This window comes from Physeter macrocephalus, chromosome 11, assembly GCF_002837175.3.
Source record: "Physeter macrocephalus isolate SW-GA chromosome 11, ASM283717v5, whole genome shotgun sequence".
NCBI classification, from domain to species: Eukaryota; Metazoa; Chordata; class Mammalia; order Artiodactyla; family Physeteridae; genus Physeter; species Physeter macrocephalus.
In genome coordinates, this window is record NC_041224.1 from 105,638,568 (window position 1) to 105,661,858 (window position 23,291).

At 49.1% G+C, this 23,291-nt stretch overlaps 3 protein-coding genes across 3 annotated transcripts in view; all 3 read right to left on the reverse strand.

Annotated features, from left to right (window-relative positions):
- CCNB1IP1 (cyclin B1 interacting protein 1) overlaps nt 1–7,503 on the reverse strand; it is a 49,881-nt gene extending 42,378 nt beyond the window's left edge. Inside the window, exons 1-2 of the mRNA XM_028495587.2 lie at nt 7,415–7,503; nt 6,088–6,321 (exon numbers count right to left, since the gene is read on the reverse strand). The gene's annotated coding sequence lies outside the window, so the exon portion shown is untranslated. The remainder of the gene's footprint in view (nt 1–6,087; nt 6,322–7,414) is intronic.
- On the reverse strand, nt 7,133–13,775 carry LOC114487066 (telomerase protein component 1-like). The gene is given in 15 exon segments (XM_028495099.2): nt 7,133–7,255; nt 7,415–7,551; nt 7,707–7,823; nt 8,090–8,222; nt 8,602–8,709; nt 9,685–9,798; nt 10,038–10,198; nt 10,839–11,051; nt 11,160–11,313; nt 11,528–11,571; nt 11,574–11,724; nt 11,872–12,027; nt 12,237–12,336; nt 12,457–12,581; nt 13,476–13,775. Coding segments are annotated over 15 exon segments (2,136 nt in total).
- A 117-nt stretch (nt 13,776–13,892) lies between these two features.
- TEP1 (telomerase associated protein 1) lies at nt 13,893–22,900 on the reverse strand. Its single transcript, XM_028495100.2, is given in 21 exon segments — nt 13,893–14,035; nt 14,480–14,594; nt 14,936–14,971; nt 15,157–15,290; nt 15,542–15,692; nt 15,832–15,964; nt 16,260–16,352; nt 16,799–16,999; nt 17,108–17,264; nt 17,351–17,526; nt 17,652–17,846; nt 18,004–18,121; nt 18,216–18,329; nt 18,600–18,724; nt 19,289–19,409; nt 19,595–19,771; nt 20,476–20,634; nt 22,195–22,254; nt 22,344–22,369; nt 22,613–22,733; nt 22,890–22,900. Coding segments are annotated over 21 exon segments (2,439 nt in total). The 3' UTR covers nt 13,893–14,019.
- Nucleotides 22,901–23,291: the final 391 nt, after the last annotated feature.

Genomic DNA, 23,291 nt, shown 5'->3' on the forward strand with positions numbered 1-23,291 from the left:
ATATTAGATTACATGATATATATATTACATTGCATGATCTAATATATATATATTAGATGATCTAATGTATATATTAGATTACATGATCTAATATACATATATATTAGATTACATGATCTAATACATATATATTAGATTACATGATCTAATACACATATATTAGATTACATGATCTACTATATATATATTAGATTACATGATCTAATATATATATAAAGCCCTAAACAATACATACAAAAAGAAATTAGAGATAATAAGTTCAAGTTTGTGGGATACAAGATCAATATACAAAAATCAATTGTATTTCTATACACTAGCAGTGAATAATCTGAAAAGGAAATTAAAATCCCTTTATAATAGCATCAAAAAAATAATTAGGAGTAGATTTAAATCACAAAACTTGTACACTGAAAATGACAATACATTATTGAAAGAAATTTAAGAAGACCCAAATAGGTGGAAATACACTCTGTGTTCATGGATTGGAAAATTTAATATATCTAAAATGGCAGTACTCCCCAAAGTGATCTACAGATTCAGCGCAATTCTGGTCAAAATTCCAATAGCCTTTTTGCACAAATGAACAAGACAAACCTAAAATTCATGTGAGATTGCAAAGTGATCTTGAATAGCCAAAACAATCTTGAAAAAGAAAAAGTTGGAGGACTCACACTTTCTGATTTCAAAACTTACTACGAAGCTGTAGTAACCAAGAAAGTGTGGTACTGGCATAAAGATGATATATAGATCAATAAAATTGGAGAGTTGTGAAATAAATACACGTATCTATGGTCAACTGATTTTCAACAAGGATGCCAGGACTACTAAAAGGGGCAAAGAATAGTTTTTTCAATAAATGGTGCCAAGACAACTTGGATATCCACATGCAAAGCAATCAGTTTGGAATACTACCTCACACTATATGCAAAAATTAACTCAAAGTATGTCAAAGACTTAAATGTAAGAGCTAAAACTATAAAACTCTTAGAAAACACAGATGGAAATCTTGTGACCTTGGATTAGGCAATAGTTTCTGAGATATGACACCAACAGCACAATCAACCAAAGAAAATAATACTGTTCATCAAAATTTGAAACTTTTGTTAATCAAAGGACACTATCGGGACTTCCCTGTTGGTCCAGTGGTAAAGAATCCACCTTCCAATGCAGGGGACACAGGTTCGAACCTTGGTCAGGGAACTAAGATCCCACATGCTGCAGGGCAACTAAGCCCGCGTGCCACAACTACTGAGCCCATACTCCTCAACTAGAGCCCACGTGCCGCAAACTACAGAGCCCACGCACTCTGGAACCAGTGTGCCACAACTAGAGAGAGAAAACCTGCACACCACAACTAGAGAGAAGCCCGCACGCTGAAACAAAGAGGACACATGATGCAACAAAATATTCCATGTGCCACAACGAAGACCCAATGCAGCCAAAAAAATAATTAATTAATTATAAATAAATAAATAGATATACTAGGGGAATTAAAAAAAAGGACACTATCAAGAAAGTGAAAAGACAACCTATAGAATGGGAGAAAATATTTGCAAATCATAACATGATGAGGATCTAGTATCCAGAACATATAAAGAACTCTTACAATTCAACAATAAAAAGATAAATAGGGGCTTCCCTGATGGTGCAGTGGTTAAGAATCCGCCTGCCAATGCAGGGGACACAGGTTCGAGCCCCGGTCTGGGAAGATCCCACATGCCACGAAGCAACTAAGCCTGTGTGCCACAAGTACTGAGCCTGTGCTCTAGAGCCCACGAGCCACAACTACTGAAGCCTGCGTGCCTAGAGCCTGTGCTCCGCAACAAGAGAAGCCACCACAATGAGAAACCCGTGTACTGCAACAAAGAGTAGCCCCCGCTCACCACAACTAGAGAAAGCCCGCGCGCAGCAACAAAGACCCAACACAGCCAAAAAAAAACTAAATAAAAAATAAATTTATTTAAAAAAAGATTAATAACCCAGTTAAAAACCAACCAAAGAATCTGAATAGAAATTTCTCCAAAGAAATACAAATGCCCAATAATAAGCACATGAAAAGATGCTCAACATCATTAAATATTAAGGAAACAAAATCACAAGATACCACTTGACAAACACTAGCAGGGCTGCAATTAAAAAGACCAAGAAAAACAAGTAGTGGTGAAAATGTGGACGAATTGGAAACCTCACATGTTACTGGTGAGAATGTAAAATGGCTCAGCTTCTTTGGAGAATAGTTTGGCAGTTCCTCAAATAGTTAAAACATACAGTTACCATGTGACCTACTAATCCTGATCTTAGGTATGTAAAGAGAATTGAAAAGAAATGTTTACACAAAAACTTGTACGTGACTGTTGACAGCAACATAATAATAGCCAAAAAGTGGAAACAACCAGAATTTCTATCAATTGATGAATGGATGAACACAATATGGTGTATCTATACAATGGAATATTATTGTATTATTTATTGTTATATTGTATTATTGTTTATTATTGTATTGTTTATTATTATAAAATGGAATAAAGTATTGGTACATGCTACAAAATGGATGAACCTTGAAAACATGCTAAGTGAAAGAAGCCACACAAAAGGCCACATATTGTATGATTCCATTTATATAAAATGTCTTGAATAGGCAAATCCATAGAGATGAAAAGTAGATTAGCAATTGCTAGTGGCTGGAGGAAGGGGTGAGAGGGGAGTAATTTGGTACAATGTTTCTTTTGGAGGTAACAAAAATGTTCTGGAATTAATGGTGATAGTTGCAGTGTTGGAATATACTAAAAACCACTGAACTATAGGGTGAAAAACAGGACTCCCCTAACACCACTAGTCCAGTGCTTCAGGCTCCAGGGAAGGGGGAACGGGTTTGATCCCTGGTCAGGGAACTAAGATCCCGCATGCTGTGCAGTGTAGCCAGAAAAAAAAAGTGAAAATGAATTATATCTCAATTAAAAATGCTATACTGAATGTTTGTGATATATATTTTTCCTTTATAAATAGTGGCCAAAAAAGTTGCATTGAAATATACACACTATGAAGTTTAAGTAATAAAATGCAACAGGCTCCCAAACAGTAAAATAGATATTCATGAGTCCATACTGATATGTGAATGACTCAATATATAAATAAGTGGGGAAGAGGGGATAAACATTCCTTTTAGAAGAATTTCAATTAATATAGAAGGGCTGAGGGAAATAGAAAATCATCATTAGAAAATCACAGTAATAATTGCTCAGGCAAGACTGATGGATGAATATTAAAAAGTCAGTGAAAACAGAATATTTGCATAGTCTAAAAACACTTACCTCACAATTTATTGATTTTGTGGTGATTACCACAAATCCTTTGATATATCTCCCTCTTAGAGGCTTAATCCCCTTCCCCTTGAGTGTGAGCTAGACTTAATGACTTGTTTCTAACAAGCAATATGGAGAAGGTACAGTAAGAAAAACCTGGCAAACATCACCTCAACCTTACAAGTGATCAAGGTTAACACCACTAGTAATAAGTCATGTTGATATCATTGCTTTTGATATGATGTAACAAGAAGGGCACATCATCTCTTGTATTCTTCCTTTAAATTCTAATTTCAGTCTGTTTATGAGAAGATAGCAGACAAAGCCAAACTGAGGGATAGTCTACAAAACACCTGACCAGAAATCTCCAAGAATGTCAAGACTATGGAAAGTCTGAGAAAGGGTCATAGTTGAAGGATTAGACTAAGGGGCCATGATGACTAAATGCAATGTGGTATTCTGGATTGGACCCTGGAACAAAATGAAGATATTAGTGGAAAAACAGGAAATCGAATCACATATGTAGTTAATAATATTGTATCAATGTTTTTTGGTTATGTAAGATGTTAACACTAGAGAAAGCTGGGTGAAGAAGGGTATGTGGGAATATTCTGTGTAAATCTTAACTGATCTTTTTAAAAAAAGGACTAAGAGTCATTCTACTGGAAAAGCATCAACACAGGTTCTTTGAGGGTATAACGGTGTATCTGGTTCCTAGTTCTTCCAGATACATGGTAGGATGACACTTTCCTCCCCTTTGACAATAGGCAGAGCCATGTGACTTGCTTTGCTCACGTATATAAAATATGAGTGGAAGTGATGTGTTTTATTTCCAGGTAGATTTAGAGCCAACAAGTGGGTTTTTCTTTTCTTTTTTAAAAATTCTATCAGTTCCCCATATATATATTTTAACTGAAAAATTGAGTCTAGATTTCATCTGACTGATTAAATATATACCAATAACCAAGACATTTTTGAGAAAGAATAACAAGGTGATACTTGCACTAGTGGATAAGGAAGAGAACAGTCGAGCACTTCCTGAACATTTACCAAGTAAGTGTCAACTACTGTTCTAAGTGTTTCACATGTTTTAACTCATTTAATCCTCACAACATCCCTAAAAAATAGGCAATATTATTATGCCTATTTTACAGATGGGGAAAGGGAAGCAGTCTTGTTAAAACAAATTTCTGACCTGACATGGAACAATACTTTCGTAAAATATAATAAAAATGAAGTACCAGGAAAATGAACCATCAAGAATTTGTGGAACAGCACTGGTCCACAAACCAAACTTTGAATAGATATGTTCTAGATTTCAAAAACAAATTGTGGTGAGAGTTCCCCAATGGCCTAGTGGTTAGGATTCTGGGCTTTCACTGCTGTGGCCCAGGTTCAATCCCTGGTCGGGGAACTAAGATCCCGCAAGCCGCACGGCATGGCCAAAACAAAACAAAAAAACAAACCCAAACTGTGCATAGATATGTAAAAACAGATGTTAAAAACTGACACATGAAAAAGGTGCTTTTGTGGGTTGAAGAAGAAAAGACTGTTCCAATGTCCTATGATCCTATAATTCAGTGACTATAATTGAACTCTTCCAGGCACTGGGAGACACTGAAATTGTTTAATGATAAGAACTCAGAAAATATTTAACGTAAAACCTAAATTGATTTTCCCTTCAGCTCCCTTGGGGACATATTTACTGTTACCTAGAACCTGTTCTTCACTCACAGCAATTATACTTTGGCCTCGCTGTATAGCTCCAAGATAAGAAAGATCACACCCTTCAGGTGGACCTGGTAAACAAAGCTGAGTCTACTGAGCAAGGTATGCTTTACTTTCTCCAGCCCCACTCCTCCATCCTCAGCTGGGGTGCCTTTGTAGAATTTTTAGAGCATGGAAGACGGACATCTAGGGCTTCCTCCTGTCCTTGACCCATGCTTTCAGGGGAACAAAAGGCAAAAGATTGAAACCAGTGACTTCCAGGATGATACTGTGCCATGGTTCTCTGTAGCATTTCTGGGTAGTATTATGAATCATAAGTTTCAAATTACCTTAACTTGGACTTCTAGTCACAAGGTTCATGTAAAGCAGGTAGTCTAGAAGGTATATTTAGAGCCCTGCATGAGGCATGTGAGAAAAGGTAGAAGCATGACCTATGATTAAAACTTATCAGCTGATGGCATTCCTTATGTCTTTATCCTCAGGCTGAGACAGAATGAGGCATTGGTAGAAATAAGATAAAGTCCTTCAGTTGATTTCTCCACATAAAATCTGGAATAAGGGCAAAGTAAGAATAAAACTGAGTACCCCTCAACTCCCTAAATCCAGAAAACTCTAGACCAGAGTGCAGTGATATGTCTCTGAGAGAACCCTACCAACCCAGGATAAAATCCTGTAATAGCTCTGGCTTATCATACACAAGTCCTTGACTTCTTGGACACCGAAGACCCTTAACCCTTCCTTAACCCTTAGAAAGAAAGGGCCTCAGGGAACTTCCTCTCCCATAAAATAGACTTATAGGAAAATAAGAGGGTCACAGTTTACTTAAGAGGGTCACAGTCCACAGCAAGTCCATGTGTAGGCATTGTTCCACCTTTCAACTCATTTTATCTTTATGAACTTCAATTTGAGAGAGATACCCTTTTGTGATCTCCTCCAAGAATGCAAATTACTATACTGACTAATGCTTCCAAGTCAAGTGGCTGCTGCTGCCCTGTCAGAGGCTGTGAAAGCGAGAAGACACGTTCTGCTCTCAGTGCCCTGGCGTCTCACCTCTCACCTGGGCAGTTGGCTCTGAGTAGATGGGGCTGTTTCTGTGGCAGGAACATAGCCTAGTGTTGTCCTGGTTCTATCCCAGTTCTTTCCAAATACCCTGACCAGGGCCCAAGTGACTCATTCTTCCTTCTCTTCCTCTTCCTTGAACAAGTGAGAGGTCTTCAGATTTCTGTTCAAACTAAGTGCTGGTCAACATCATTTTCATTCCTCCTCCTGGTAGGAGTCATACCTTACGGTCCTGGGGCCAGAAAATGACACAAGAATTCTAAAGCATAATTTCAAAGAATACTAAAGATCTGGTTCACTTTCTTGCAGCTCTAGTAAGGATTAATGTTAAATCAGAAAAGAAACATAAGAACATTCATATTCTTCCCTCTTGGTCCAAATCCACATAAGAACACAGGACTGCATGTGAGACTTTCTGACCTTTTATTTTTTTATTTTTTGTGGTACGCGGGCCTCTCACTGCCGCGGCCTCTCCCGTTGCGGAGCACAGGCTCCGGACGCGCGGGCTCAGCGGCCATGGCTCACGGGCCCAGCCGCTCCGCGGCATGGGGGATCTTCCCGGACCGGGGCACGAACGCGTGTCCCCTGCATCGGCAGGCAGACTCTCAACCACTGCGTCACCAGGGAAGCCCGCAACTCTTTTGTAAACAGTAAATTTCTTAAATTCTGCAGCCCCAGGAATTTTACATATATGTATATAAAATATATATATATAATATATATATAAAATATACATATATCTTTATTATAGCAGTAATCACTCTGCATATTGTTGGCAGTTTACTTATCTGCACACTCCTGTACTGGGAGCTCCCTTAGTTAAAAATTAATTTCAATCTGGTTCACAATGCCTGGCCCAGAGCTTAGCATAAAGTAGGCACTTGATAATTATTACTTAAATTGACATGATGAGGAGCAGAAAACAATTTCCCAGTGACTTTTTCCCGCTTACTAACATCCTATTGACTTAGTTCAGAAGTAGAAGGGAGTGATTTGAGCAAAATCCCAGATGCAACTGTATTCATTAACCCAGCCGCCTCATTTCACCTGATGGGTGCTGAACCCTTCTGCAGTTCTACTTGCCACTCACTGACTTTTTCATCAGCACTGACAACAATCAAGGTGTGTGCTGAGTACCAGATCAGAGCACTGATGCGGCCTGGAGCCTAGTGAATACAAGTTTATTTCAGTATTTCTGAGGAACCAGGATTAACCTTCTTCCCCATCCCAGGCGTCTATGCAACCTCTAACCCCGGCACATACCATCAGATACATAGCCAGGGCAGAATTCACATAAACAAAGAACTGAAGTTGACCCAACTCACCTGTGCTGTGGCCACAGCCTTAGCTTCCTGCCACAAGTTGAGTTCCCCAGCTTGATTCCCAGACACTGCTGTAGAACCGTCTGGGGCCCAGGCCACAGCAGTGATGGCTGCATGACTCCTGGGTATATATGTGTCATCTGGAGAAGAAAGGAAGTGATTCATTAGGAGCTAGACCACTGTTGGGATACAAGAGGAGATAGCAGGCTACCCTTGACCTTCTTGGTCCAACAAACACACCCCCCTTTCACACCTTGAGTCTCTCCACACCTCACTCACCTGCTTCTTCAGGTACCTGCCAGAGCTGTATGGAACCATCCTCTGAGGCGGTCAGCAGGAGGCCTGAGGTTTCTGAAACAGCAGCTGCACTGACTGGGCCACTGTGTCCCAGGAGGGTGTATGTTTGAAACACCTAGAAGGAAAGGATGGAGATGGAACAGTGGGGAGGTGACACAACAGGATGCTGTCCCATCATACCCTCTCCACTGCCCCCACCCAAGGCCTTTCAGGGAACTCACCAAGAGTAGATGCCACAACCGTGTGGCCCCATCCAATCCCACAGTTACCACCAGAAGCTCTGACCCCAGCTGGCCAGTTGATAAGACACAGAAACTGAGTCAGGAGAAGGGGAGAAGGGAACAGGCAGCGGGGACGGGAAGGTGGCTGACATTTCATTACCTGCACTGGGCTCCAGGGCAGCTGCACAGTGGCTGATGGGTCCTGAATGAGCAGGGATGCTGGTCATCTCCACACCCTGATGGTCCCACGCTTTCAAGGTCCCATCTCGGCCCACAGATACCACGTGCTCCTCCTGCCCCAGAGCACAGGATCAGAGAAGAGTCACGCTGAGCGGGACATGGGAATTACGATTCCCGCCACAGAGGTGTCGGCTCAGCATTAAGGGCCTAGAAGATGTCAAAGAAAAAGGACACCCCGGATAGTGGGTCTGGGAGGCTCAGGACTACCATCATGCCATGAGGTCATGATATTGAGATACTGTGTCTTCATGCTCTCCCTCCCCTCACACCAACCCTCAGCCTCAATACCCTAATCCTGCTCTAATTCGGGCCCAAGCATCTCACTCTTTATACTCCTTTCGCCTTTGGGATTAGATACGCAATGCATCCAGTCTCCCAAAGCCCCCTTAACCTTCCCAGGGACCCCCAGTGAGCTCTCCATTGCCTTCTCACCAAGGCCAGCATGGTGCTTACTGCACTCTGGTGACCCAGGAACTGACCAAGCTGCTGTCTCGACTCTGGGTCCCACAGCCCTACAGAGCCATCACTGGAGCAGGAGACCTGCAGAGTCAGAGGGCAGAGGGATGGAATAATCAGCATCCCTCCAGCATTTCTCTATACTTATAACGTAGGGTGGAGGGCTGTAAGCCTTGTGATTAACAGCAAGGGCTGTCCTGGGTTCAAATCCTAGTTCCACCATTCATTGCTTGGTGACCTGGGGCAAGTTCATCTCTCTGGGCCTCAGGCTTCTCATCTATTCAACTAGGATAATGACAGTGCACCTACTGATACGGGGCTGAAGCATCTATGTAAAGGAGTTAGCAGGATGCCTGGTACGTAGTGAGCACTGAATAAATAGTAGCTATTGTCCTTGTTATTAACATAATGTCAGTCAACAACAACTTTGTCTCACCCCAACAAAGATGAGAAGTCTGCGATGCCCAGGAGAGATCTGGCTGCCTAGAAGTCAGGGGTAGGACAGACAATGACAAATCTATTCAATTGCTACTCATTTCTTTTTGAGAACAACGGGGACTCTGCGTTGGAAAACTAGGCTTTACCAATGCTGAGTGCATAATTTGAGACCCATTTTTCACTTAGGACCAAAGAAATCATAGCACTACCTTTACCTGCAGGGACAGGGCATCCTAAGCCCTTGGGGAGACAGTTCTGTGTTCTTGTTAAGAGCATGGGCTTTCTTATCATAAAGTTTACTGGCTCAGCTTCTTCACTTACATGACCTTGGAAATGGTCTTTAATTTAGCTGAGCTCAATATCCTTGTCTACGAAATAGAGAAAATAGTAGTATCTTCTTTACGGGATGTTGTAAAGACTAAATGAGGCCATATATGCGAAGGGCTTAGTCCAATGTCTGGCACATACTAAGTGCTCAATAAATGTGAGCTATTATTGGGCGTTAGAAAATCATATACTATATTATAAATGGGTATTATGAACAGGATGAGGTGGGATGTGCTGTCCTCCCCCAGGAACCCTGCTGAGCTTTGTGCCACACCCCCAAACCCCTTCACTCACCAGGAGGTTGTCTTTGGTCAAGGCACAGCCAGTGACCCAGTCTCGGTGACAGGCAGAGAAGGAGCAAATCAGAACAGGGGCTTTGGGTGTCCTCACATCCCAGCAGAGCAGACTCTGGACAGGCCCCAAGAGAGGAAGCCATCAGGACCATAGGACAGAGGTAGGAACACCAGGGCCATCTCAGGCAAAAAGTTTCAAGGAAAGAGGGAATATCAAAGGAGGACGAGCGGACAGATCCTGTACAGGCCATTGAGCAAAGCAAAAAGCTGGAGGAAGCAGTGGGAAATGAGCTGCTCAGGAATCCAGGACCAGAGGGGCTGGGGGCCCACGGGGAGGAGGGCCCTGCAGCTCACCCGATCCCTGCCCCCGGTGGCCAGGCTGCATCCATCAGTGCTGAAGCTATAGCAGCTTATGGGGCCCTCGTGTCTCCGGAGCTCAGTGCCACAGGGAAAGTCTTCTGTCTTTTGTGGCAGTGCCAGCAACTGCCTTGGCTACAGATGCACTGTGAGGTCCTCTGCATTAGAAATGGGGAGAGAGGAAGATTTTCTGAAAGAGGAAGTGACACAGGCCTGGGAGGCCAAAGACAAAGGCAATCATGGGGGCTGAAGGTGATGTCTGAGGGCACAGCTCCAAGGGAGGGACGCCGTGAGTCCCACCCAGGCCCTGGACAAGGATCGGTCACCATGTGAGGGCACAGGACAGGAATGCCAGGCACTGCCAGCTCTGGCTCTGCGGCTGTCTCCTTCTAACTCCCGAATGCACCTCCACACCCTCCTCTGCTAAGGGGCCCAGTGTCACTTTGAACAAGCCTCTTACCTAGAGAGGACTAAGGCCATTTTCACCCTAATGTCTCTCTCTTCTCCTAAGGGAAACCCATCCCTTTTACACAGCAAAATCCCCCACTAGGCAGAAACTCAAAGGGTGACAGGAATTACAAAGAGGTCCCAGAATCAGGGTTAGGGAACAAGAAGAAACAGTCTAGACTGATTATGCAAGATAAACGCATTTAAAAGCACTTTGCAAGTTGTAAAAAAAAGTTATATAGGTGTCTGTATTTTCATGCACACATACACATACAAATTGAAGAAAGGTGTTAGCACATTTGAAAGGAACAGTGATTCACGACCCTGCCCGTGCCCATTGCCCAGCCGTACCTGAAGCTGCAGCCAAGAGTTCCTGGGATGTGGCCAGTGCCAGCACAGGCTTCTGGTGTCTGGACAAGAGCCAGAGGGACTGAAGGGAGCCTCCCTGGAGCATCCAGCCCTGCAGGACCCCATCTTCTGCACCACTCGCCAACACCTTAGGGCTGAGCCAGGCCAGTGCAGACACTGCCACATCTAGTGCTTGACACTGAGCCCCCTGGGAACCTAGAGAATGAGGGACAACAACAGAGTAAGATGCTTGGAAAGGGGGCCAGAACTGGGGGAGAGGGGCCCTTTCCAGGCTCAGACACTCCAACCCTTCTCCTCCAGTACCTGAAGAGATTGTGTAGATCCGAATGCCATCTGCTCAGTACCCAACAGCCACCTGATCACCATCTGGGCTGAGAGCCACGGAGAGGGCAGAAGAGAGAGAGGGGCAACCTAGGCACCCACGGGGACGACCCAGAGACCTGGACCACATCTGAACCTGAGGGCCAAGAAAGGGGCTTAAAGATAACCCCCCCCCATTAAAGTCCTCCTTCCAGAGACTCGTCTCCGAGAGCTACTGTGCACACACCGCACCCCCTCCCTGTAGCACAAGCTCCTCCAGACTCCTCGGCAAAGGCGCCACCCTCCCCCAAATAGTCCCACACCTTTGCAACCCCTCCTCATAGCCCACCGCCAGCCCTCTGTAACCTGACCTTGCCATCCTCTCCAGCTATCAGTAACTGGCACCCAGCACGGTAACAAAGCCATGGTGTGCAGGGAAGACAGCCAGCCGTGTCCCCTCCTGCCAGACCCAGAGCTCCACCATCCCGTCCAGCCGGCCCGCAGCTACAGCCCGCCCAGACACACTGAAGGCCAAGGCATGGACAGAGGCTCCTGGGGCCCCCAGTTCCTGCGTGGAGAGGTAGAAACTGGAACGTCAGGGCCCTGCTCTCAACCCAAACCAAGAGTGACCCAGGATGCAGGTGTCCACCATTTCCCACCCTCCACTCCCACCCTCCCCGTGCTTCCTTCCCCAGGGCCACCCGGCTCCTCTCACCTTGGTGACTTTGAGCCCATCCACCTGGAAGAAGCTGAAACTGCCAGCCCAGCTGCCAATGGCTATCACCTGCCCCTCTGGGTGGAAAGTGATGCAGTTGAGGGGCTTGGGACAGGTGTGCTGGGAGGCCAGCTGCCCACGGATTGTGTCCCACAGCTGGAGGAGAAAGAAGGGGAGGAGGACTCAGGGTGCTGAACACAGATGCCTGAGCTGCTCAGTCCCAGAGCTCCAGGGGCCACCTTGTCCAGGCCCCTGCCCTCAGCAGGCCAAGCAGCCAGAGCCTCTGCCGCGCTGAGGAGAACGACCTCACAGGGCTGACCCCGAGTTCAGGGCCGCTTTCACCACCACAGCCCCCCGGTCGTCACCTTCAGGCCTCCCCCCGGGCACACGGTGGCCAGAAGCCGGCCGTCTGGGCTCAGGCGGCGGCCGGTGATCCAGTACTGGTGAGCCTTGATCTGGATCACCCTACCCCAGGGAGACAAGGTCGGGGGGCCCCCTGGCCACAGACTCCCTCCTCATCCCCCTCCCCCTGGGCTTCCAACAAACAGGGACGGCCCTCACGCTGAGACGTGAGGGGGCTCTTACCGACAACCGTGCTGCAGGTCCCAGAGCTCCAGGAGCCCGTCAAAGCCAGTAAGAAAGAGGGCGTTGCGGGAGAGGAACGAACAAGAGGAGACCCCATCACAGCCACTCACCACAGACCTCTCCTCCTGGGACAGTGAGCGGGGAAGCACTCCCCTGACCACTCCACGTCCAGCCACTCCAGGAAGGAGGCAACGGCTAGAAGGGCTGGAGCCCTTAGCTCTCTGCACTCCCTGCTAAGTCTCAAACTCTGTCCCTCTGGTCCCACAGCAGGAGGCCCTGTGAAAAGTGCAAAAGCTTTGGGCCCTACTCCAGACCTAGGCCAAGCTCGAACAGCTTCAAGTGGGACCTCCTGATCCAAATGAGGTCACATCGTCCCCCTCACTTCGAACCCCATACGTAACCCCAAGTCACAGAAGGTTTGGTGCTTCTGAGGCGGGAATGACGTCACACACACGCCTATGGGGGGCGGGGGGCACTGACACAGGTGGAAGAGGAGACGGCAGCTGTGGCTGCAGAGCCCACCTCTCCAGCCTACTGTACTACTGCCCTCTCTCACGTACACTCTGCTGCCATTATTCTCAGCAACTTACAGGGAACATCTCCCCAGCGTCTTTGCCCGGGTTCCTCACTCAAGCCGAACGCCTCCCCCTCTCCACCCTACGTCCTCCAGTAACTGCACAACTCACTTAGCTCTTACCTATGCCACATGGCTATGTTTTGGTTCCTTTTTTACCTTGTATGCCTTGTTTTTCAACAAAACTGACCACCTGGTGGGCAAAGACAATGTCCTAAGCCCTGTGTTCCTTGCAGTGCTTAGTACAGTGCCTTGAAAAGAAGGTATACAGCAAGCATTTGCTGTGGGATTGGTTTTTTGACCAAGCCCTTATGATCTGATGTGAGGAAAGTGAAGTTGCTGAATCAAACAGGGTGATAACAGGTGGGTTTGGCTTGCCTCGGGCTTCGGGGCAGGACCTGAGGCTCTTCTGAAGGTATATCCCACTCCGCCTTGCATGTCGTACCTGCCAGGTTCTCAGGTCCAACAGGTAAACCGTCCCACTGGCAGTGCCCACAGCTGCTCTTTGCCCATTGGGGGAGAAGGCCACAGCTGTTGGGGGCGAGGAAACTGCCAGGGACAGGCTGGAGCTAGAGGAAGAACAGCAAGAAAGGGAGGAGATGAGGAATGAGGGGAAGGAAGAGGATGGGAATTCGTTTCTGCATTTCTGGGCCTGAAACCCCCTCTCCATGGTGACTGCGGTCTGTTCTTTACTCTCCAGTTTCAGAGACGGCTGCAGCTTGCTCTCTGGCGGGTTTGCCAGCATGTGGGGTCAAGGGTTTTACCTTTGCTGGCCCCTCAGGGTCTGGGGTTTATTAAGCCAACGTAGCATGCACTGGAGGTGCCATCGCTGGGAGAGCTGGGATGCCTGGCGGCAAAGGGGCGAGTCCAGAGGCTGGGTGGCTGCCTGCTGGTGCAGGAGCAGTGGGTACTGGCTGAGGACTGAAGCCTGCTGCCTCGGGAAGGTGTGAAATACAGCAACATCAGCCTCAGGGAGCTTCTGTTCCTCGTCAGGGACTGAGGAAGCTATAGAAGAGATGCGGGGTGTCACTGGGGAGCCAGCCTGGACCCCCATTAACCCCAGCACCAAGTCAATCATATGATGTGTCTAAAATGCTAAGTCTCAAAGTGTGGCCCTCTGGTCCCACATCAGGAACATCTGTTAAAAGTACGAAGCTTTGGGTCCCGCTTCAGACCTAGGAAACCAGAATCTGGGGGTGCAAGGATCAGCAGTTTCTACAAGTTTCCCAAGCAATTGTGTGCCCACTAAATAAAGTGTGAGAGCCTCTGGTTTAAGAGAGCTAAGCAAAAGGTCTCCCAAGAATCACATGCTTACCCTCTTGGCCTTTTCACCTTGGAACAGAAATTCAACTGTTCTTTCCATTACACCTCCCTCTGAGCAGGCTGCCCCCCATGAACACACCCAGGAGCCACAGCCTGGAGAAGACTCCACCCAGTAACTCATCTCACCATAGAGGGCACGGGCCTCCAGGAGCTGAGAGATCAGACCCAGTTCCAGGTGTGCAGCCACCACGTGGAGATTGGTAAGGAACTTTGCAAGAAAGCCACGGTTCCCGCTCTGGAGCTGGGAAAGTCAGACTGGATTCATTAGGGATGAGGTGAGGCTGGTGAGGAGGGACAGTCTAGTCTTGGACCCTTCCTGTGCAGCTAAGACCTAGACTTAGGAGCTGGGACAAAGGACCTGAAGGACGAGGGCAGAAAAACTGAAAGGAGAAAGGTACACGGAGTTTGGGAAGGGGGTGGGGGTGATAACGGCAGTGGAGATGATGGTGGTTGTCATGGGGGAGAGGGGGTCTCAGAAGAGCCAAAGAAGTTCCTTGGGAGAGGGTGCCTATAGGATCTGGGGACTAGCCAGGTGATAAGGCAGGTCTCCCAGAGCTTCAGGAGGGCAACTTCGGAAGGTACCTGAGGCATCAGGGTCACACGTCTTCCAGAGCTGAGCTGCAGGTGTGGGTCACAGGAACAGACACTGAGACGGGTTTGGCCCCGAAGCATCTCCAAAGATCACATCCCTCAGGCTACAGCAAGAGCCATCCACCCCCTGGGGTAGCAGGTGAGGGGGCCAGCCGATGTAGAGCACCAGGTCCCACAGTCAGTGTCCCGGGGGTTAACTGGGCTGCAGTCACCTGCGATGAGGATGTGTGCTGTCTTCTCCAGCTCTGGCCTCTTCCCATAGCGACATTTAGCTGCTGTTCTCAGGGGCCCATCAAAGAGGCAAAGCCGGGCACCAGAGCGCTCCAGGGGTCCCTCCCCTAGCAAACTGATCCCGTGTGAGGGAGACAAGGCAGGACAAGAGGGAGGAGGCCTGTAAGTGAGCATCTGGCACAGCTGTGGGTTCCCATTCCCACCTCAAACAGTGGTAACTTGAGTGACAGCCATTCAGGGTCTGGGAGACAAGTGCCAGGGGCTATACGGAGGGAAGCGTAGGATGAAGAGAGGATCACATGGGGCCCTGGCTCAAAGACAGGGAGGTACAGAAGTCAGTGGGAGCTCAGCTGGGGGCACCTATACCTGTGCAGACTCTGGACGAGGCAGGCAAACGAACCCATGGGGTAGGGGTCCCCGCTGTTACCAGCAGCCACTGCTTCTTCCCAGGTCTTGGTCCCCCTGGGAAGTATCCACCATGCACTCAACACTCCATGCAGCTGGTCCACAGTCAGACCTAAAAACCCAAGCTCTCTGAGGCCCTAAACCACGCAATGTACCCATCCCCATGACACCTAGTCCCTCCTTTCACTGCTTGCTGAGGCCCCAAATGAACTGAAGGTCACCCGACCCCCGAGCCCACTCCAAGTACTGACCGCTGCGTGTGACCTCACGAGTGGCCAAGGCTTGGGGAAAGACATCAGGGCCATGCTCTTGTTCCAAGGTGCCCAGGATGTGCTGCAGCAGCAGAGGGACAGTAGCAGGCAGGGTCCGGAGTCTCTCAGACACCTGGGAGGGGACAGGGAGGGGCCTCAGTCAGTGAGGGGAGGGGGAGAAGCAGCTTTGGTTGTGGGTAGGGGAGGGGACAGCAGAAAAAACCATGGGAAGGGATGACAAGGAAAGAGCAACGCTGGTGGGAGAGAAGCAGGGCTGGGGGGTGTGGATGAGGAATGGGTGATCACAAGATGGCAAAGGATGAGGGTGGGAGAAGGTGGGGGATGGGGATGAAAGAGGCTGAACGGAGACTGGGAAGTAGGATTAGGACTTAGAAGGTGAAGGGTGAGCGTTCACATCCTCCACTGACCTGCTCAAAGAGCGTGAAGAGCCTCAGGTGACCAGTGACCAAGCGCAGGTAGAACGGCAGGGCTGACCCTCGCTTCACCAGCAGCAGCTGCATCTGAAGACTCACAGGACTCAGCACAGGACCAGAGAGCCTGGCCACAGCCAGCCCTCCACCCCCTGCCCTCCGTCCTGGCACCAAGCCCAGGGCGGGGCAGCTTCTCCTCTAAGAGGCCCCACCCGGGAAGAGACCCATGGCATCACCTCAGGACACAGCCATCCCTGCCCTGCACTGCTCTAGCCAGCCAGCCCTGCTTTCAGAAAACCACCCGCGGTTCAGCCTACCCCATTCGACAGCCACAGCTTTCTCCTCCCCTCGCCCGGACAGGCCCTGGAGAGGCCATTCACCAGGAGAAAAGGAATGGGTGACGTTATAAGGAATCGCAGTTATCTTATTGACAACTTCCCTCGGCTGAGAAAATGAAGGAGCTGGTCTACGTGGGGCAGCTGCTAGCTTCAGCACCCAGGGTTCTCCCAGCTCCCAGATTGACCCCACACACCCACCTGCCCTGGCCTACACCCAACCGGGTTGTTGAAAGGTGACTCTTCCAGCCGCTTCCCGTACAGAGCCAGCTCCTCTCGCATCAGCCGGGCCCGGGCTGATGGCTCCAGAGGCCCCAGGGCCACCACATGGGCACCTTGGCTCTGCTCGAGTGTCTCCCCCAGGCCGGAATCACTGGACACACTCAGCACCAGGTGCACCCACTGTGGATTTGGGCAACAGGGTACAAATGTTGAAGGAAAAGGAGGAGAACTCTGTTGGAGAGGTCCCTCTCCCTACTGCATCCCACCCCACCTCCTTCTCACACTTACCCGGGGAAGGGTCTTAGGGATCTAGTCCGAGATCAGCCGCCCATGCTTGTCCATCAACCTGTCAGCCCCATCAGTGATCAGCACCAGAGGCTGGCCAGTTTTCAGGGACTGAGCAGACCTGGGGAGCAGCCTCTGCTGCAGCTCCCACACCAGGCCCCTGTGTATGGAGGAGGAGGACCAAGGTTGGCAGGGGTGGTGTCACGTGCTATCAACAAGGCTGGGCTAAGCGAGGGAGAAACACACCAGTATGTGCTGGGGAGGGCACTTGGCTCTTGCAGTTGGCTATGCAGATAGGCATAGAGGCGTCTGAGCAAGATGAGGACAAGACCCTGGTCAGGGCGGGCCCCTGAAAAGTGGAAGAAGACTAAGGGGGCCACCGTGGCCCCATCAGGAGCTTGCAGGGCTGACACAAGGGATGCCTGCATGGGAAGAGACCAGAAAACATGGTCACATTTCACATGCACAAGCCCCCTGTTTCCCACCTCCTTAGCCCTCCTGAGCTCACACAGCCCTCCCTCCTGTCCAGGCCTCTGAGACTCTGTACCAGGAAGGTGGTCTTGCCCTGTCCCGACTGCCCAGTCACCAGGCTCAGCCTCCCCTGGTGCCGCATCAGCTTCTGCACTGTGTCCTGAAGAAGGCGTGGTCGGGCAGGACTCGGAGGGTTCTTCAGCTGCTGAAAGGCCGCCTGGACCAAGTCATCATCCTGGATGGGCACTGGCTGCTCCGGCTGGGCCACAGGCTGAGAACACATGGGGCAGTGACTACCTATGTTTCCATGCTCCTCAGGACCCCGGGCCTAAAACTCACTGTGCCCCCACCAAGTTACCTCCCACCCAGGACTACCCGGCCCACCCTACCCCCTCTCCACTCCCCTGGCCACCAGAGCTCCTGCTGACCTGTAGGTAAAGCTTCTGGATCATATTCCACACATCCCACAGAACCAGCTGCCCAAACTCCTCCAGCTCCCCAACACAGGGACGGCCGGCTGCTACAACACCCCACTCACAGCGGTATCTGTAAGCAAAGCGGGCACAAGCAGGGTCACAGCGGGCCGGGTCCCCCTCACCACCTCGCTCCATGCAGGTGTTCCCTACCTCTCCCAGCTCACTTGCGACAGGTGATCCCTTCCTGTCTGCTCAGGTAGCTCTTCAGTTCTGAGAGCCGATGGGAAGCCTCTTCAGACTCAGAAATAAAGTCAGACTTCCAGGCATCTGGCACAGAGCTGACCACCAAAGATACCCCAAGAGCGGGGCTGGATTCAGACCCCAGCCTCTCTCTGTCCCCAACCACCAGACCTAGCTGTGGTTCCCTGAAACCCCTCAAGTGGAGATCTCCTGCAAGGCTGCTCTGGTGTGGCAAGGCAAGCCCTCTGGTCCCTGTTTCTCCATTCTAGGTCCGCCTCTTGTACTCTGAATGTTATAGACAGAAGACACGTCCACTGAGCCTGTCTGGTCTTCTTTGGAGACTGAGGACTGGAGGCAACAGAAGGTACCTGAGGAAGCCAGAATCCCAGAAGTAGATGAGAGGCTGGGCAGAGGGCTGCAGGCGGAGGCCCCGATTCAGGAACTGCATCACCTCCATCTCCGTCACAGAGCGACCTGAAGGGGACTGCTGGGCCTGCAGGGAGAAGCCAGAGAGCAGGCAGGTTCAGTCCTGGTCACACGGACTCCTCCTCTGAGACCTGCCAAGACCCCAGGGCCCCTTCATCTCAGTAATGTTCCTCTCTACCTCCAGAGACAAGCCAATAAAATATAGCTAATAGCTAACGTTGATTGAATGCCTTTCTCATGCTGAGCATTTTTCTGGAGAATTTTTCAAGTAGATTTCTAATTGTTATAATAACGCTGCAATGTAGACATCACTGTTTCTCTTTACTATATGAAGAAGTTGAGGCTAGATTAAGATGAACCGTTTTCCATAAAGCCGCACAATGACAGAAGGGAGATCAGAACCCAGCTCTGTCTGACGGCAAAGCCTCATCAGCCCTACCACTTACCTCTCGCACCCCATGGCCAACCCAGAGGTACTTCCCAAAGGAATTCCCTCATCTAGGACTTGATCACTCACAGAACCTTCTACCTGTGTTTCACTTCAAGTCTCAAGGATCTGCCTGTGCAGAGTCCTAGGGTTCTAGACATACCGAGGCTTCTCGCATCCCTGCCCCAACCTTGTCTGCCTTACCCAGAGGAGGTGAGGATGGTCAGGGAGGCTGTAGTTGGGGGGAACATAGCCATAGTGGGAGCCCAGGATGCCCACAAACAGCTGCGAGTTCTCCACCTCCCCTAGGCACACTTCCAGCTGCCTGCAGGATGGTTATGAGGGCATCGTGTCAGGGAGACGGGGCTCTGGCTCACAACCGATAGCATCCAAAGAGCACCCCGTACCCTTGGCACTCAGCCACCCTGCAGCCCCAGCCCTGCCCAGGTCAGCTCCCCCACTCAAGCCCCTCATCGTCGACCCAGCCCCTCTTCTCTGTGGCCCCCATACCTGTTCCGACGGGTCTCCTCCTCAGTGACGCCCCAGCGCAGGTCGATGGCATGAAGACTGATGCAGTGGGGGGCCGCTCGGGCCTGCAGTGCTGGCAGCAGGGACCTCAGCAGCAGGTCCCGCTCCCCATTCATGTCCCGGAAAGTGGAGGAAATGAAAAGCCGGACGCTGCGCCATCTGCAGGAAAGCCAGGGATCAGCCCACAGCCCAGCTCCACACACAGGGCTGTGACCTCCCCTCAGCACTGACAAGCCAGATACAGCAGACTGCAGGGGGGGAGTCCAGCAGGCCTCCAGAGAATAACCTGCTTGTAACCTCAACTGCAGAGCCTAGAAATTAAACCCCACCTGGGGACTGCCAGTGCAAGGGGCGCAAGTTCGGAGAACTAAGATCCCACGTGGCACGCGGCATGGCCAAAAATAAGTAAATAAATAAACCTACTTGCCATTTCTCGGGCACCCTTCCTGTGTCAGCAATAATTATTACGCACCTACACTCTGCCCATGAAATGCTCATGACAGCACTGTGAGGTAAGCACAAGAATTACCTCCATTGTACTGATCAAGAAACTACAGCTTAAGACATCAAACAACTAGCCCAAGTTTCAAGCTACTGTATGGAAAAGCCAGAGCCTGCGCCCCTAAGCCCTCTGCCTGAGCCCTGGTGCCTGCCACGCACCTCGCATCCTAACCCCTTTCCCTAGTAGAGAAATGGGCATGCTCACCATCTGTGTTAGAGACACCCCTACCTGGGAAAGAGGAAGCATTCCTCAGCGAATAGAACAAGCAGCATCTCTACAGTCAGAATTTCAGTCACCTGAGTTTCTCTACGTTTCGACTGAAGCCCCTCCCAATTCACAAAGGCATAAAACACAGACTGACCCAAGCTGGAAAACAGGAGCCAAGGGGCTTGGCGTATTCTCTTCCAGTGGCCGGTGAGACTGGACCTCTGTCTTCCCTGGGGGCGGTGGAATCTTGAATATTTTGTCCATTTGGCCTACATGTTCTAGAAGGTGGGAGGCCCCACGCTCTGCAATGAACCTGACATAAAGAATGACAAAATAAATGAGAGCGAAATAGCAGAGTGAGAATCAGGAAGATCTTCCAAGGGGGCAGGGGACAAAGATATGGCTAGCTTAGGTTCACCCAGTTAACTGGAGCTCCTTAAGAAGATGACCATAAACAGTAAATGTAGACTTAAAATAAGTGAGGCAGCAGAACCACAGGAATGAAAGAACAAAGAAGAAACCCAGTTATAGCCTCTTCTGCTGTGTGCATGGTTATCATAGGCTTTCTGTTGGGCCAGGGGCAACTGGGCTGAATGAAGATGTAAAGATTAAGGTTATTCCAGTCTGGGCTTGATCAGCTCTGTACCAGCCATGAAAGCTCCCTGGAGAGGGAGGGAAGTGTATGAGGCTTCCTAACAGGAGTAGGGGGCAATGGGTGGCATCCAAAGGAAAAGGCAGGGAAAAAAAACAAATAAATGGGAATCCTAGTAGCGGAGAGAAAAACAAAGTTAAAAGATTTCTGGGGGCTTCCCTGGTGGCGCAGTGGTTGAGAGTCTGCCTGCTAATGCAGGGGACACGGGTTCGAGCCCTGATCTGGGAGGATCCCACATGTCACGGAGCAACTAGGCCCATGAGCCACAACTACTGAGCCTGCGCATCTGGAGCCTGTGCTCTGCAACAAGAGAGGCCGCGATAGTGAGTGGCCCGCACACCGCGATGAAGAGTGGCCCCCGCTTGCCACAACTAGAGAAAGCCCTCGCACAGAAATGAAGACCCAATACAGCAAAAATAAATTAATTAATTAAAAATCAGAACAGTAAGGCCAAAATTCAAGTCTTTAAAAAAAAAGATTTCTGGATCTGGCATAAATAAATAAAGTTAACATGGAATTTCGTCTGAAACAGAATGGAACAGAGGCCACAGAGAATGAATAAAAGTGATGTGACCAACTCTTGAGTTGTTCCCTTAAAAGCAAACAGCACAATCTCCCATGTCCCCTTTTCTCCTTTCCTACTAGATGTAATACAAAAATAATGGCTGGAGCTGGAGCAGCCATCATGAACTATGAGGTGGAAGCAGAGTAGTTGAGGATGGTAGAGCAACAGATAGAAGATGCCCAGGTCCCTGTAATACTGTGTTGTTTCCATGCCTAGACAGCTGTAAAAGAAGAATAAACTTTTATCTTGCTTTTAAAAAGGAAGTGGGGACTTCCCTGGTGATGCAGTGGTTAAGAATCTGCCTGTCAATGCAGGGGACATGGGTCTGATCCCTGGTCCAGGAATTCCTGATCCCATATGCTGAGGAGCAGCTAAGCCCGTGTGCCACAACTACTGAAGCCTGTGCGCCTAGAGCCCATGCTCCACAACAAGAGAAGCTACCGCAATGAGAAGCCCGTGCACCGCAATGAAGAGTAGCCCCCGCTCGATGCAACTAAAGAAAGCCCACACGCAGCGATGAAGACCCAACGCAGCCAAAAATAAAATAAATAAATTTATTTTTAAAAAAGGAAGTGAACAGAGTGGAGGCCACAGATAATCTCTAAAAGATGTTCTAACAAAGCCCCCAACCTCTCCAGTGTCCAACCTGTACTCACTTCAGTATCCCATCAGTGCAGCCTGAGAGTGTCACGTCATTGGGATTCAAATCTGTGTATCTGGTAAAGGAAGAGTGGTCACTACCAGTCAGAAACAGTGCCAAGAACACAGAGTCACTGCCCCTAACATCCTAGGATGGACACCCTACCTGTGCACTTTTAATAGGGTTCGGTGCTAGGCTGGGACTGGGGTGGACCATCACGAAGGGGTATGGAGCCAGCCTGAAGACTTCAGAGAACGTTCTAGCACTTGAAGTGCAATAGAGGTAAGAGACAGAAATGGGGAGGGGTCTGGTGAGTGGGAGTGTCCCATGCTTTAGTAGAGGTAGACAGGAAATATGGATCTCTATCTGCTGGCAGTGGGCAAGGAATGTGAGCGCCCTTACAGGTAACCTGTCCTTCTTAGGAGAACACCAACAAAGAGGCACTTGGGATTCACGTGCTGCCAGAAAAGCTGTTTGGCTGCATTTATCAGTTTCTCATTTGTAGTCTGGCCAAAGACGATGACCCTGTCCACCCGTAAGATGAAAAGAGAGGGGCTAAGATGAGGAACAGAGGGATAGTAGAGCTACCAAAGAGCTCAGGACATCAAGAGACAGGTCTCTGAGGACTGGGGAATTAGGAGAACTCTGAGGTGGGGTGAAAATGGCCTTTTCTGAGAGCACTCAGGGTGGGAAAGCCCACTCCACCCTGACCTGAGGGGCATCAAAGTAGAGTTTGGGGTTGGCAAGACATGGAAGCAACCTAAGTGTCCATCAACAGATAAATGGATAAGGAAAATGTGGTATATGGGATTCCCTGGTGGTCCAGTGGTTAGAATACCATGCTCTCACTGCTGAGGCCCAGGGTTCAATCCCTGGTTGGGAAACTAAGATCCCACAAGCCACATGGTATAGCAAAAAAAAAAAAAAAAAAGGAAATATGGTGTGTGTATGTGTGTGTGTATGTGTGTACACACACACACATATATATAAATGTGCTGTATGTATATACATTTAGTGTGTATACACATATATACACACACACGCAACGGAATACTACTCAGCCATAAAAAAGAACAAAATTTTGCCATTTGCAGCAACATGGGTGGACTTGGA